The sequence below is a fragment of the Dryobates pubescens genome, chromosome Z (genome assembly GCF_014839835.1).
Source record: "Dryobates pubescens isolate bDryPub1 chromosome Z, bDryPub1.pri, whole genome shotgun sequence".
NCBI classification, from domain to species: domain Eukaryota; kingdom Metazoa; phylum Chordata; class Aves; order Piciformes; family Picidae; genus Dryobates; species Dryobates pubescens.
Window position 1 is genome coordinate 87,700,986 of NC_071657.1, and position 13,590 is coordinate 87,714,575.

General features: G+C 59.9%; 1 protein-coding gene across 1 annotated transcript; it reads right to left on the bottom strand.

The window, feature by feature from the left end:
- Window positions 1–219: 219 nt before the first annotated feature.
- Window positions 220–11,801, bottom strand: NPR2 (natriuretic peptide receptor 2). The gene is made up of 22 exons (XM_054178618.1): window positions 11,031–11,801; window positions 6,007–6,206; window positions 5,809–5,922; window positions 5,398–5,533; window positions 5,212–5,306; window positions 4,990–5,122; window positions 4,791–4,875; window positions 4,560–4,680; window positions 3,978–4,052; window positions 3,735–3,812; window positions 3,509–3,613; window positions 3,172–3,243; window positions 2,937–3,096; window positions 2,704–2,859; window positions 2,454–2,622; window positions 2,196–2,342; window positions 1,891–2,014; window positions 1,699–1,767; window positions 1,434–1,608; window positions 1,249–1,347; window positions 1,062–1,153; window positions 220–892 (listed from the first exon to the last, which is right to left on the bottom strand). Exons 1-22 carry the CDS (start codon window positions 11,761–11,763, stop codon window positions 830–832), a joined length of 3,201 nt encoding a protein of 1,066 aa, XP_054034593.1. The 5' UTR covers window positions 11,764–11,801; the 3' UTR covers window positions 220–829.
- Window positions 11,802–13,590: the final 1,789 nt, after the last annotated feature.

Below are 13,590 nucleotides of genomic sequence, written 5' to 3' on the forward strand. Positions count from 1 at the left end.
CCCCACCAGCCACTGCTACAGCCACCCTGCACCAGCTCCCTATGGCCAGACTCTAACCCCATGCCACAGCTGGACCCTCAGGATACAACGCTCTGGGATACTCCAAATAGCTGTCCCCAGCACAGGCTGAGCTTGGTATTGGGGTCCCCTCCTGGCCCCTCACTCCTCTTGGCACTCAGCCAGTGATGCAGAGATCGGGACACAGAGGGGTTTGGGGCAGTTTGTATTTCAACAAAATAGTTTGCAGGACTCCTATATTTACACCCGGGGGGAGGCGGTTATTTACATGACCCAGTGGGGCTATATACAGGGGATGGGGAGACTGAGGAGAAGGGGAGTTGCAGCATTGAACCTGCCCTGGCCACAGGGCTAGTCCCAGCAGGAGCACCTGTTGCCCTGCACTCCAAGCAGGGGGCAAAATGGGCACAGCTTCTGCCAGGGGCCAGATATTGAAAAGAGATGGCAAAGTGCCCTATGGGGCTGCCAGGCCCCAGGAGTGGCTCAGAGCCAGCTGAGCCGTGGGGGAGAGGGCAGGGGCAGCAGGACCCCAAAGAGTGGGAGGATACAGGGTCCCACCCCCCAGGCTGGATCAAGGCTGGTTCCCCTGCCTCCAGCTGCGGTGTGGGGTGAGATAGACTTTGCTGGTGCTGATGGAGAGGGGCAGGTGGTGCCATGGCTGCTGGATCCCCTGTGCCCAAGCCCTGCTGAAGCAGAGGGGCTGTGGTGGGGCAGGTTGTGGATGGGGTGGTGCTGATACATCCGGTGGGGCCAAGTGCTGGAAAGCATGGTGGCCCCATCACGGTTGGGTGCTCTGCCACTGCTACTGAGCTCAGATGACTTTGGTGTCTTTCCTCTCACCCAGCAGCCAGTACGTCCGCATCTTCCCCTTGCCCTGCAGGGATAAAGGGGAGCAGTGAGATCCCCCTCACCCCACTGCCACCCCTCCTTGGGTGCCATCCCCAGCACTGAGGGGACAAGGTGTTCCAGCCCTGATCCATTCATCCATCACGGGTCCCTACAGCAGAAAAGCTGGCACCCTACCAGGGTCCTTCCACCCTCACCTTCATCTCCACATCCCCACGCAACTCCAGCTCAAAGCAGCCAAACTCATCCAGGACTTCCTTGGTAGTGGATGAGACATGTATCTTCAGGGCTGGGTGACACATAAGGGCAAAAGGGACATAGGTGGGTCCTGGAGCACACTGTGACCCATGGCCCCAGACCCCAGCTGCAAGCCCCTGGGCTCACCCTGGCCATTGGACTCCATGCGGGAAGCAGTGTTCACCGTGTCCCCGAAGAGGCAGTACCGCGGCATCTTCAGACCCACAACTCCGGCGCACACGGGACCTGTGCGTACAGAGAGGCGCGGGGCCGCTGCAGAGCAGGCGGGCAGGCCCCCGGCAGCCGTGGCGCTGCCCAGCACGGGGACTCACCGGTGTGTATGCCGATGCGCAGGTGGAGCTGGTCATTGGGCCGGTGCCGGATCTTGAAGGTCTTGACGGCCTCAAGCAGGGCCAGGGCCATGCGAACAATCTCGCGGGCGTGCAGCTTCCCATTGCGTACTGGCAGCCCCGACACCACCATGTAGGCATCCCCAATAGTCTCCACCTGCATGGTCAGGGGCAGCAGGTACACGCCAGGCTCCTTGCTGCCCACCTCACTGCAGGGGGCTGTGCTTGCTCACCCCGCTCTCCTCACCTTGTAGACATCAAAATTGTCGATGATGGCATCGAAGCAAGTGTAGAGATCGTTCAGCAGCGTCACAACCTGGATGGAGCAAGGCTGTGTGTGGGGCTGGGAGCACACGTCCCCCCAGCCCCAGGGGTGGCCAAAGGTACAAGCGTTGCTGCACAAGCCCCACAGGGGGCTGCCCTCAAGCCCTGCTCTCACCTGCATTGGAGTGCTCTCTGCTGAGAGGGCAGTGAAGCCAACAATGTCACTGAAGTAGATGGTGACACTGTCAAAGGCTTCAGCCCGCACCGTCTCCCCACGCTTCAGCTGCTCCGCCACAGAGCTGGTGAGAATGGGAAGGTGATGATAGTGGGCTCCCACCCCAGACCCCACCTTCCCCCTGCATCCCTTGCCCTGCACCAGCATGAAGAGCCAGCGAGGGACCCCATGCTTGCACATCAGCAGGTGCATGCTGACCCCATATGAACCCGCAGACCCACACGCTCCCCTCTTCCCTCTCTCACTGGGGCAGAATCTGGTAGAGGAGGTTCTCTGCCTTGCGCTTCTCCTCCAGGTAGGCCTGTGTCCGCTCCTCCACCAGCTTCTCCAGATTGTTGGCATACTGCTCCATGCGTGACAGCAGGTTGTCCAGGATGCTGGTGCTGCCCTCCCTGCCAGGGTTCAGGCAGCTAGCACCGCAGGAAGAGGTGCCCCCAGCCACCTTCCCCATAGCTATCCCCACTCCCGCTCAGAGCCATCTTCCCCCCTCACAAGCCACCCACTTGTTGAATCTACGGATGAAGATCTTGATCTGGCTGAAGTCAGGGCGCTCAGCTGGCTCCTGTGCCCAGCAGCGCTCCATCAGCACTGCCAGCTCCTCACTGTGCACCCCGATGTCGATGGAAGGACGGAAGAAGGGCTTCTGGCTGTTACGCACCTTCTGCACGATCTCTGTCAGGGGGGTGGCCAGCAATGAGCACCACACTTCCATGATGGGGAGGAGATCACCCCACCCCTGCCCCCAGTCAGCACCTTTGGGGCTCAGGTCCATGCCCTCGATGTAGAAGGGGCCATTGCGCAAGGCAACCTCCTGCACGATGATGCCAAAGCTGTAGACATCGGCTTTCTGCATGCCTGGGGTGGGCAGGCGCCCCTTTTGCAGCAGCTCTGGTGCTGTCCACAGCTTTTCTGGTGGGACACAGCCCCAGTGGGGTGGTGAGTCAGGGCCACCTCATCCCCCCTGGCCACCCTGAGCAGGCACTCACTGGCATAGAGTGCATGTGTGTCCTCGCCGTCACAGGGTGAGCGGAAGCTGGCCAGCCCATAGTCGGTGATCTTCAGCACGAAACGGCTGTCGACCACGCAGTTGGATGACTTCAGGCTGCCATGGTGACCAATGATACTGTTGTGCAAGAAGGCCATTCCCTGGGACAGACAGACATGGTGAAGCTGCATCCTTCAGGCACCACCCCTACCCCCTCGCACCCCTCACTTGGATACCTTGACAATGTCGTTGATGAGGGAGTAGCGAAACATCCAGTCCAAGTTGATGCTCTCGTTCTCCAGGACATCCTGAGGCAGCACATTGAGCGGACTCCAACAGGCACCCACAGGATGGTGACAATAGCACCAGCCTCACCAAACACCCAGCTGTGGGGGGGCTCTGCGGCACCCATCCCTCTCCCCTTCCCTGGCCTCCGACACCTGCTTGGGCACCCCTGCTGCAAATCTTGTGAGGTTTTGGGAGCCACCAGAAACTACAGCCCTGTCTTCAAGGCCCAGCCCAGCCAGGTCACTATGAGTGCCTGTCAGCCCTGCAGCCCCCAAATCCCCGTACCTGCAGGCTGCCTCGTGGGCAATACTCGGTGACAATGCAGATGTTGGGGGGGTCAATGCATGCCCCGATGAAACGGGTCAGATGATTGAACTGGATGTCACGCATCTGCAGGTGGAAGCAGAGCCAAGGCAAGCTTGAGGTCAGAGACAACAGTTCCCCCCGCTGCCAGAACCAGACTCTGCACCCCTAAGCAGTGTGACCACCCAAACCCAAACCCCAAACCTACGTGTTTCAGCTCAAAGAGCACCTGCCGCGTCAACTCGATGCGCTTCTTGTTGATGTGCTTGATGGCCACCACGTTGCCCTGGGGTGCCGGGGATGGGGAAGAGGTCAGTGTCCACTGGGTGGATTTAGGGAGGGAAGGAAGGTGCCAGCATCCTACAGGCTCGGCGTGAAGTCAAGGGGGAGCACCCCAGCAGGGATGGAGGGTTTTGAGAGAAGGACTTGGCTCCACATCTGCTGCACTGACCTTGAAGTGGCCGGTGTTGGCAAAGATCTGGTACTTGCCATGGGTGGTCATCAGCGAGCCATAGCTGGAGCCCCGCTGCAAGGAAGGAGATGGGTTACAGATGGGGACTCCAGGGTGGGAGGGGTCAGGCACCAACAGAGCAGGGCAAGGACACCCAGGTGTGTGCAGCAGGAGGGTTCAGGACCTTTGCTCTGAAGGATCAGACAGGTTCTGCATGGTCTGTAGGGAGGGTGAAGACTACAGGATGGAGTATAATGTGCTGCAGGACATGCAGAGGATGGATAAGGTGCGGGTTGGTGGGCCACACAGGGGTTTGATGAGGGATAGTGCACTGCAGGGAATTTAAAGCTGTGTAGGGAAATAAAAGAGACTCTGCAGGGAGTAGAGGATCATGCAGGAGATGGATGAGAGCTATGTAGGGATGCAGAACTGTGTAAGGGATGGAAGCAACGGGGCTATGACTCTATAGAGGATGGAGGGCTGTGTAGGGGATCAACAAGGCAGGAGTGCTATGCAAGAAGGGAAGAGAGTGCAGGGGCAAGAGCAGGGGGACAGTGGTGCCTCAAAGCTGGCAAGTCTCACCAGGGACAGGGTGAGCCGGCTGCCTGCTGCCTTGTGGTACCGCTCAGGACTCCCAAATTGCAGCTCATCCCAGCGGATCCTCCAGAGCATGCTGGCAAGCTCCTTCTCCAGCATCAGCTTCCTGGAGGGCACACAGGGGTCAGAGCCCCATAACCCCCTGCCCTACCTGCCCCACTGCCAGGCTGAGGGGTGCCCAGAGCCCAGGCAGAGTCTCCCCCAGACCCAACTGACCTGAATATAAGGAAGCTGGAGATGCCAAACATGACAAAGGTGAGACCAGTGCCCAAAGCCACAATAGCCAGCATGGAGAGGGGGGCTGCAGGGAGTAGGGGACATCAGGGTGGTCCAGCTGGCCACAGGTGCCAAGCTGCCATGCACCCACAGGGGAGGGTGCTGGAGTACAAGGGGCATAGGGACCCAGTACACCCACTTTTATCACAGGAGGGGTCATCCACATCGAAGACACAGGGCGGGTTGTCCAAGGGAGGGGCCCCCTTCACCCAGGGGATAGGTCGTCCCAGCCAATGGATCTGCTTCTCCACACCTGAGTAGTGTCCCACCACCTATAGGAGAGAGAGCTTAGGCCCTCCCAGCCCCCACCATCCCATTTTCCAACCCTGGCTGCTGGCAGAATCCTGGTGCTGGCTCCCACCTCATACTGCCCACTCTTGGGGTCAGCCATGGCCCATAGATTGAAGTCAGTGTCCCGGTCATTGTTGCTGTCCATGCTCACCAGCCCCGTCACCCCTGTGGGAGAAGCAAAACCCAGGTGGGATGGGGACTGGATCCTACTGCTCCTGTGGCACCTTCATTCTGGCCACACCTACCCTATTCTTACCATGGAACTTGCGGTCCCGCATCTTCTCAATGATGTGGGTAGCATTTTTCTTGGAGCCACCCTCCTGTAGGGTCTCATTCAGCACCATGGCATACAGCAGCATCCCATCATAGAAACACCCTGCCACCAGGTTCATCTGCCAAGAGGAAGCTCATCACACCTGTGGCCACACCCCCCTTCCCCAGGACCCTCACACTCTCACACTGGGGCTATGTACCCATGCACAGGCCTGTAACGTCACACCGGAGCCTCACACATCCTTTGGGGATGGCAGTGCCTGTGGCTGTTCCCACCAGAGATGGCCCCTTTGGCATTGCCCATGACTGTGTCCCACCCTCTGTATCCTGGGGAGGTGCCACAGCCCCATGCAGGGGGGCCCCGCCACCCCATCAAGCAGGAGAACTTACTCACCAAGGAGTAGTTGAGCTGTACCCCAAATTTCTGCTTAGCTCGTAGGATGAGCTGCGTTTGGAAATGCTGGTACTCAGGGTTTTGGGGCTCATGGTAGGTGATCACCAGTACCATCTGCAACCAAACACAGCACTCTGGTTCACAAACCAGGGGCAGGCTGGGAAGGTGCCCATCCCTAGGCAGGTGGGTGCAGCTCACCTGGAAAGCTTCACGCAGACCTGAGTCCTGGCCCAGGTTCTGCTGCCAGGGCTTGAAGGGGTCACGGGCAGAGTCTCCCCGCAGGCTCTCTCCAAAGACATCCAAGTAGAAGAAGACGTAGTCACCATTTGTGAGGTTCTCACGCTGCGCCAGCTGCATGATCTGCTGCAGCATATCTGGTGGTCCACAGAGATACACCACTGTGGGCAAGATGTGGGGAGTCAGAGGGGTGATACCAGCCCACCCTGGGACACCCAAACCAACTGTGAGATGGGACGCCTTCCCTTAGGGTGGTAGGGCACAGCAACTCTCCCTTGGGGCACACTTCATGGCTGCAGGGAAGTTGGGGCAGGTGTTTGAGGCAGTGCTTAGCTCGTCTCCTGCTCATGCTATATGCCCCATGGCCACTGAGTCTGCTCTGCCTCACTGCCCTGATCCACTCTTGCTCCATCAGCCACCTTGGTCTGGAGAGGGAAGGAAGAACAGGGGAACCATTGCTCCAAAATATGAGGCAGACGCCCTACACACAGACCTCACGGACTCTGCTCCAGCACATAAGTTCATCCTGCTCCTGCAAAAGCTACCCAAGGGATATCTCCCTCCACATTCCTCCCAGCCAGCCAGCCCCAGTCAGGGCACCAGGGAGGGCCAGGAGAGGCATCGTGGCTGCACACTGGAGGCCCCTGGGGAGCCAGGGCTGGGGATGGAACAAACCCATGTTTGGGTTTGCGGCCGGCCAGCCGCGCGGCAGGAATGCGCAGGTTCCCAGATTCCAGCACCTTCTGTGGCTGCCTGAGCTAATTGGAAACAGAGTATCTTGCTAGTGTGACCCATGTGACAAGGGGATGCCTGGGCCCCGGTCAGCCACCCCATGTGCCCCCTGCCTGCCGCCGGGGGCTTGGCCAGCCCTGAGGTGATGCCCACTTGGGTGCTGCATGGGTGATGGTGTGGAGCTGGCACAGGGCATTGCAGGCCAAGAGGATGGGTGCCAAAAGGTGTTTGAAACCCCCCTGAGCAGGGGCCCTCCTTGCCCTTGCTGAGGATTCTGCCACTGCCTCCTCCCACCCCTTGGAAAACCAGGGCCCCTGCTCCAGCCAGCCTGGCTGAGAACCCAGGATTGAGCAATGGAGGAGGCGGTGGCGGCAGGGCGGTGCTGGAGGAATGTCACGCTTGGGCGCTGGCCCCAGTGAGCAGCCCTTCTGCATAGGGCCCTACACCCCATCCAGATCCAGAGCACAGAGGGGGCTGGGGACAGCAAAGAAGTCCTGTAGCCCAGAATGGAGTCCACGCTGCTAGAGGGCACTCCCTCATGCAGGAAGCACAGCCAACAGGGTCACCCATAAGGGCAGTGAGGCACCTCGTGGGTGGGAGAAGAAAGTCAGCACAGCTACCCTGGGCACAGGAAATCCACAGCAATGTGGGGAGCTGCTCCTGGGCACAGGGGAGAGGGAAATTGCAGCAGCTCAGGCTGTGCACAAGCAAAAGTACATTTCAGGATCTGAAATGGTTTTCCTCTAAGTGCTGCAACACTTCAAGTAAACAATTTCTGCTTCCTCACTCTGCTAGTCTCGCACCCAGAGATGTGCCATCCTCAGATTTCTGGGCCAGGACGGGCAGCTCAGCATCTCCCCAGCATGCAGAGGCTGAGGGATCCCTCATGAGGTTACAGCACAGGACCCTCCCCATCCCATTGCAGGCGCCAGGAAAAGGCATCACGGTTCAGGCAGTAGAGCCGCAACAGCTGTTGGCACATGGTGAGACACCCCAGGCGGCTGGCCCTGCGGCGGCAGCCAGAGCTTGCCTGGTCAAAGGCCACTGAGCAAGGGGATTGATGGCGCCTGGACGGCTCCCCAGGGGCAGGTTGCAGGAGCTGTGCAGAAGGGTCAGTGTTTGGGGCTCTTCCTGATGCTGGCAGCTGCCTCCAGCTGGCAGCCTCCTTGCCTGGCCAGTAGCACCCCTGCCTGTTCACTCTGCCCCCAGGGTTGTCAAATGGCCAAAGGCAGCCTCAGCACCAATGAGGACAAAGGGAACAGAGTCCTTAGAGGCTGGGGTACATGCAGCCCCCAGGCATTTTTTCAGGAGGTGCACATAATGCAGGAGGCAGTGAACAGCCACATTCCTGAGCATGCAGTCAGGGTGGCAAGACACTACATGACCCCTGCACGATGGAAGAAAACCTAAAGTCAGGGCAAATCCTGGTTTGGGGCAGCAAATCCCTGCAAATCCTAATTTTGAGCAGCTGCACCAGCACAGGACAATGCAGCACAGAGACCCTTGCACCAGCCAAGCAGGCATATCATGCCTGGAGGGACTGTGAGGGTGAGGACCAAATGCAATCCTATCCCAGCAGCAGGACCCAGATATCTCCCCAGGCAGGGGACCTGGGCTTTGTGGGCAGATGCTCTGGTAATTTCCTCAAACACAGCTCTAATTATATCAGTGCTTTTGCAAGTGGCAGGAGAGATGTGGGCCCCTGCACGTCGCCCAGGCACCAGTGAGAGGGGCAATGAGTGTGAAGCAGCCAGACACTGAAAGGGGCAATGGACCGATGTCCCCCTGTGAACATTGGGATCAGCAGCCTCAGGGGCACAGTGGGACAGGGAAGAGGCTTTACTCAGAAAAGATTTACCAAACTTCTGCCCTTCACCTGGAAGAAGGAGGATGATGCCAAGAAGGATGACATGTAGTGTCATTGCAGGGCATGAACGTGGAAGTGGCTGCAATTGAAGCTCCTGCTTCCTTCTCCACACCACACCACACAAGGGTGGGCACCCATGGGTCAGCCTTAGAGTCCCTAGATCCTACCCAGCATTTCCATGCTAGGAAAGCACACAATGTCAGCATCACAGCCCTGAACACCTATCCCTGTGGGTGCAAACACTCCGCCCCCACCTCTGGGCTGTAGCAAGAGGGGCCCAGACCCGCCTGCATCCTAGCTCAGAGACCCTTCATGGTTTCAGCCCATGCCTGGTCTCCTCCCCAAGTAGGAATGACCACCCTTCTGCACCAGGAGGGATCAATTCTCACCAGGGTGATGTGTGGTACTAAGCCAGAAACATTGACAGCAATCACTGATTTCAGCCTTTTCCCCTGCACAGTCCTTAGCCCCAGCTCTGTGCAAAGATTTGCACTCCACAGCTGGTGATGGTGCACGCAGGGAGCTTCCTTCCCAGCCCCTTGGCCAGGCAAACAAGAAGGCCAGCCACAAACTTCTCAGCACACAGAGCCTGCCATGGTGTGCCTACCTAGCCCCATGGACTAGAACCCACTGGCCTCAGTCCTAGGACAACTCAGTCCCACACCCCAAAGTGCCCTAGCCATGCACCCCCAGCCTGGTCCCAAACTTCCTCAGCCACATGTCCTGCTGGCCCATCTGACTCCACTAGTCCCAGTTCAATGTCCTTCTTAATGACACAGCATCTCAGGATCCACTAAGATGCATCGCGGAGTGGCTGGCTCCGGGATCGATGCACCTCACTCATCAATAATGAAAGAGCATCAGGCTGCCCTTGCTCGCCAGCTGCCGCCATAAGCCCCTCCATTTCCTCCTGCTCCTCATGTAGCTGCTCTCTTGGGGCACTCAACAAGGCACCAAATTGATTTATCCCTCCATCATCAGAGTGGGGCCATCCCCAGCCCTGTCCCTGGGGCACAGCAGAGACAGGCCCAACCCAGAGCACCCTCGTTCCAGGCTGGGAGGCTCTGCCTGAGCATGGCACAGCCGACTCCGTGTCAACACCAGGCTGCTCTGGGCGCATAACTACAGCTGATGCTGCCCTTCAAATGGCCACATCCACACCATCACCTAGAGCCTCTGAGGACATGGCTGGGTCCTGAGTGTCTCTGGAGACACACTGATCCTGTTAACACAGGGAGTAGGGTGTCTCCAGGATCCATCACACCACAAACCCCACTGAAGTAAGGATCCATCTGAGCTCTCCCCTGGCAGAGGCCTGGTACCTAGGCTGGTAAACAGGAAAGGGGACTCCGTGGCTTCCCATTTTGCCCTGGACCCACCCACTGGCACCAAGGTGGCACAGACGTCTTGTGTCCTGTCTTGTCCACCCCACACATGCTTCCTTGTGCAGGTCTTGCTGCTACTCCAGCCTCACCGTGACAAGTGCCCACTCCTTGCGGCAACCCCTCCCTGTGTGCCACATGGGCCCCACCATTCCTTTAGCCTATCTTCCTGCTCCAAACACGTCCTTCTGTGTTCCCACCCCCTCCCTGTGCCCCACAGGTCCCACTGTTTCCCTAGGGCCTGCCCACCCTTTGCAGCACCTTATATGGGTCCCACCAAGTCGTTGGCCCCTCATTATGCCCTGCATGAGTCCCATTGTGTCCTTGGCCCTTCTCTGCACTTCACACAGGTCCCACTGTGTCCTCAGGCCGTCACAGTGCCCCACAAAGGTGCTACTGTCTTCTTGGCCTGTTGCTGTGCCCAGCATGAATTCCACTGTGTCCTCATCCCCTTGCTGTGCATCAGACAAAGCTCAGTGGCCCCTAATCCTTTGCTGTGCCCTAGACACGTCCCACTGCACCCTCAGCCCCTTTGCTATGTCCTGTATGTGCTTCACTGCACCCCTGTCTTCTTGCTGCAACCCAGAGAGGTCCTGTGGCACTTGCAGCCCCTTGCTGCACACTGTATGTGCCATGCTGCACTCCCGTCCCCCGCTTGTACCCCAACCAGCTTCTACCATACCTCTGTCCCTACACTGTGCCCCAGATAGATCCTACCACACTCACATTTCCAGACAGGTCCCACTGAGACCACATCCCCCTACTGTGCCCCAGAGAGGTCCCCGCATAGCCCTGCCCCTTGCTATACCGCAAACGGGTCCCGCCCCATGTTTAGCCACTTCGCTGCGCCCTGCAGAGGTTTTTGCCTCCTCCCTGAGCCCTACGCGGTACCCCCGCAGGGACCTCTCTCTCTCTACTTCTCTTCGTCACCTCCTCGGGTGCTTAGCCCTGTTCCTCCGCGGGGTCTCCCCTCACAGCCCCATCCGCCCCGTCACCCCACGCACCGCGCCCGTTGGCCTTGATGAAGTGCACGGCAGTGTCGGGGCCGCCCTCGTCCGGGGAGTAGATATGGTGGCGGACGGTGAGGTTGCTGCCGTCCTGCAGCTCCTGGTAGACACCCTCGACGGTAAAGTAGTAGGGTCGGTCATCGGTCTTGCGGTCCACATAAAGGAGGACGGCGCGGGCACTCCAGTTAAAGTGGGCGTGGAGGTGGGAGACGAAGGCGCCCAATTTCGGGGCCGAAGGCCCAGTACGCACCGTCGTGCTGTAATGCTCCCGTTTTCGGCTGAAGCCGGCTGCCACCGCCCCGCCGGTGATAAGCGGCAGCCGCCAGTGCGAAGCAAAGCGACCCACGGAGGCGGCGGGGTAGACGCAGCCTGGCCCAAAAAGGACGTCGGGGTCGTGGTAGAGCTTCAGGTCCACGGCATTGAGCGGTGCCACGTACTCGGAGCAAGCGCCCTCCAGCTCCGAGCTCATGAACTCGACGCGCACCGAGAACGGCCGCGGCAGGAGCGGAGGCTCACCCCGCTCCAGCGCTTCCAGCGCCAGGCTCAGCGCCGGCCCCACGCGGGGCCAAGCCCACGCGTAGCTCACGTTGCGCTCCGGCAGCACCACTGCCACCGTCAAGTTGGCGACCGTCCCGTCGGGGGTCGCCGCTCGTCGCCCCTCGCCTCCCGCTCCCGCTGCCGCCGCCAGCACTGGCAGCAGCAGCGACAGCAGCAGCAGCCGCGGAGCCATGGGCCGCGCTGGCTCCTCCGCCCCGGCCGCCGCCCGCGGTCCTGCAGCCCCGCCGCGCCCCCGCCCCGCCGCCTGCGCCCTCCCCCGGGCGGCACCGCCCCGGCACCGGCCAGCGCCCTCTGCCGCCGGTCCCCGGCCGACCGGGCGGCACGGGGATGGGCGGGCACCGCCGGGGAGGGGGGCGGGAGGCCAGTGATACAGGAGGACTGGGGAAGGAGAGCACCGCTTCTGGGGGAGGGAGGGTGTGGGAGTGCTCCCTTTCCGACTGTCCTGTCCCGTTGGAGGGTGTTTGGGGTCCCCTGCAGAAATGGGCTCTCCATGTCCGTCAGTCCCCAGGTATTCGGGACTGGGGAAAAGGTGCTTGGATTCTGGGGAGACCCAGGAGCAGGGTTGAAGAGTTGGCATCAGGCTTCGGAGGTGCCCTCATTGGCTAGGGATTGAGGAAGCGGTACATCGGTTCTGGGGGACTCCCGGGGAGAGGACGGAGGAGTGCTCACTTTCTGGGTTTTCCTGGTGGAGGAGTTAGGGAGGGGGCCTGGGATCCCCAGTAAAGAGTTGGGAATGGGGCTTTGCAGGTCCAGCAGCCCCCAGGTGGCAAGGATTGAGAAGGGCCTTCTGAGTTCTAGAGGATCCAGGAGGGGGGCTGGGGAGGGGGCTGTGGTGGGTTGCTACCACAGGGGTGTCTGGGTTTGGGGTGTCCACAGTGGGTGGAGTATTGAGGAGAGGGCAATGAGGCACAGGAGGTGTGCAATGGCTCTTGGCAAAGGGGTGTGTGTCCTGGGGAGAGATGTTCCTCATGAGGGCATGTGAGGAGATCCATGGCTGTGGGGTGCAGCGAACTGATAGGGGAGGAGACATCCTCAGTGCAGGGATCCCCACCAGGGATTTCAGGGAGGTCTTGGGATGGCAGGGTACAGGGAGAGTTGTGCTCTGGAGAGGAGATGCTGGGATCTCAGTGGCCCCTTTGGAGGGACATCCAGTGCCCGGGATGTGGGGTATCCCCACCAAGGGCAGGAAGGGTGGCTGGAGAGACACCCTGAGCATTTGGAATTTAGCAGGGGGGTGACTGAGGAGCTGGACCCTGAGAACTGGGATGCCCTGGGGGTATAAATTGTCCCTGACACTGAAGATGTTCCCCCCAGGTAGTGGAGGGTACAAGCAGGGAGCTGTGCCACAAGGATCCTGCTTCCTGTCCCTGCTCCAGACATGATCTGGATCTCTGAGGACAGGGATTGCTGAAGGAGTGGCTGAAGGCGGCAGACTATGGTTTTACTGCTCAAGCCCCTGTACTGTGGGCCATGGGAGGTGCTGGGGTCGGTGGGGGGGCGGGCTGGGAAGGGAGCAGGACCGCCAGTGGACAGCCGGTGGTGCACAAAGGAACATGCTGGGGACAAGGGCTGGCTATGGAGCAAGGGAACCCTGCACAACTCCCCCAGGATGCCTTGGGTTTGGGATAACCTGAGCAAAGGGGGTGCTGGTTCTTCCCAGGTGCTTGGACAAGGAGCTGAGAGGATGCCAACCCCACAGTGTGCCCCAGCCCTGAGGTGTCCTACGTTTGCAGAGGAGGCCTCGGTGGGGTAGGGGGGGTTCAGTGGGGGCAGCATGCCTGTGGTGCATTCCTCACATTCCCAGCCTGCTGTCTGATTCCATCGGGTGATGGGGTGGGATCTGGAGTGGTGTGGGGGTGTTGACAACCTCTGCCTCACAGCTCAAAGCAATGGTGGATGGCATGAGGGGAGGGGACGGGGGCACAGGGAAAATCCAGAGGCTGTTTGGGGTCTCCTGCAAGGTCCTGTGGGGATTGTCTATGTGAGGGATGGCACGCTG

Excerpts from the sequence above, each read along its gene's own strand:
- NPR2 (XM_054178618.1), bottom strand. The coding sequence starts at position 11,763 with ATGGCTCCGCGGCTGCTGCTGCTGTCGCTGCTGCTGCCAGTGCTGGCG. Across the intron at positions 3,097-3,171 it reads TCATCAACGACATTGTCAAG|GGAATGGCCTTCTTGCACAA; the intron begins GTATCCAAGTGA and ends TGTCTGTCCCAG. Across the intron at positions 2,860-2,936 it reads CACACATGCACTCTATGCCA|AAAAGCTGTGGACAGCACCA; the intron begins GTGAGTGCCTGC and ends GTGTCCCACCAG.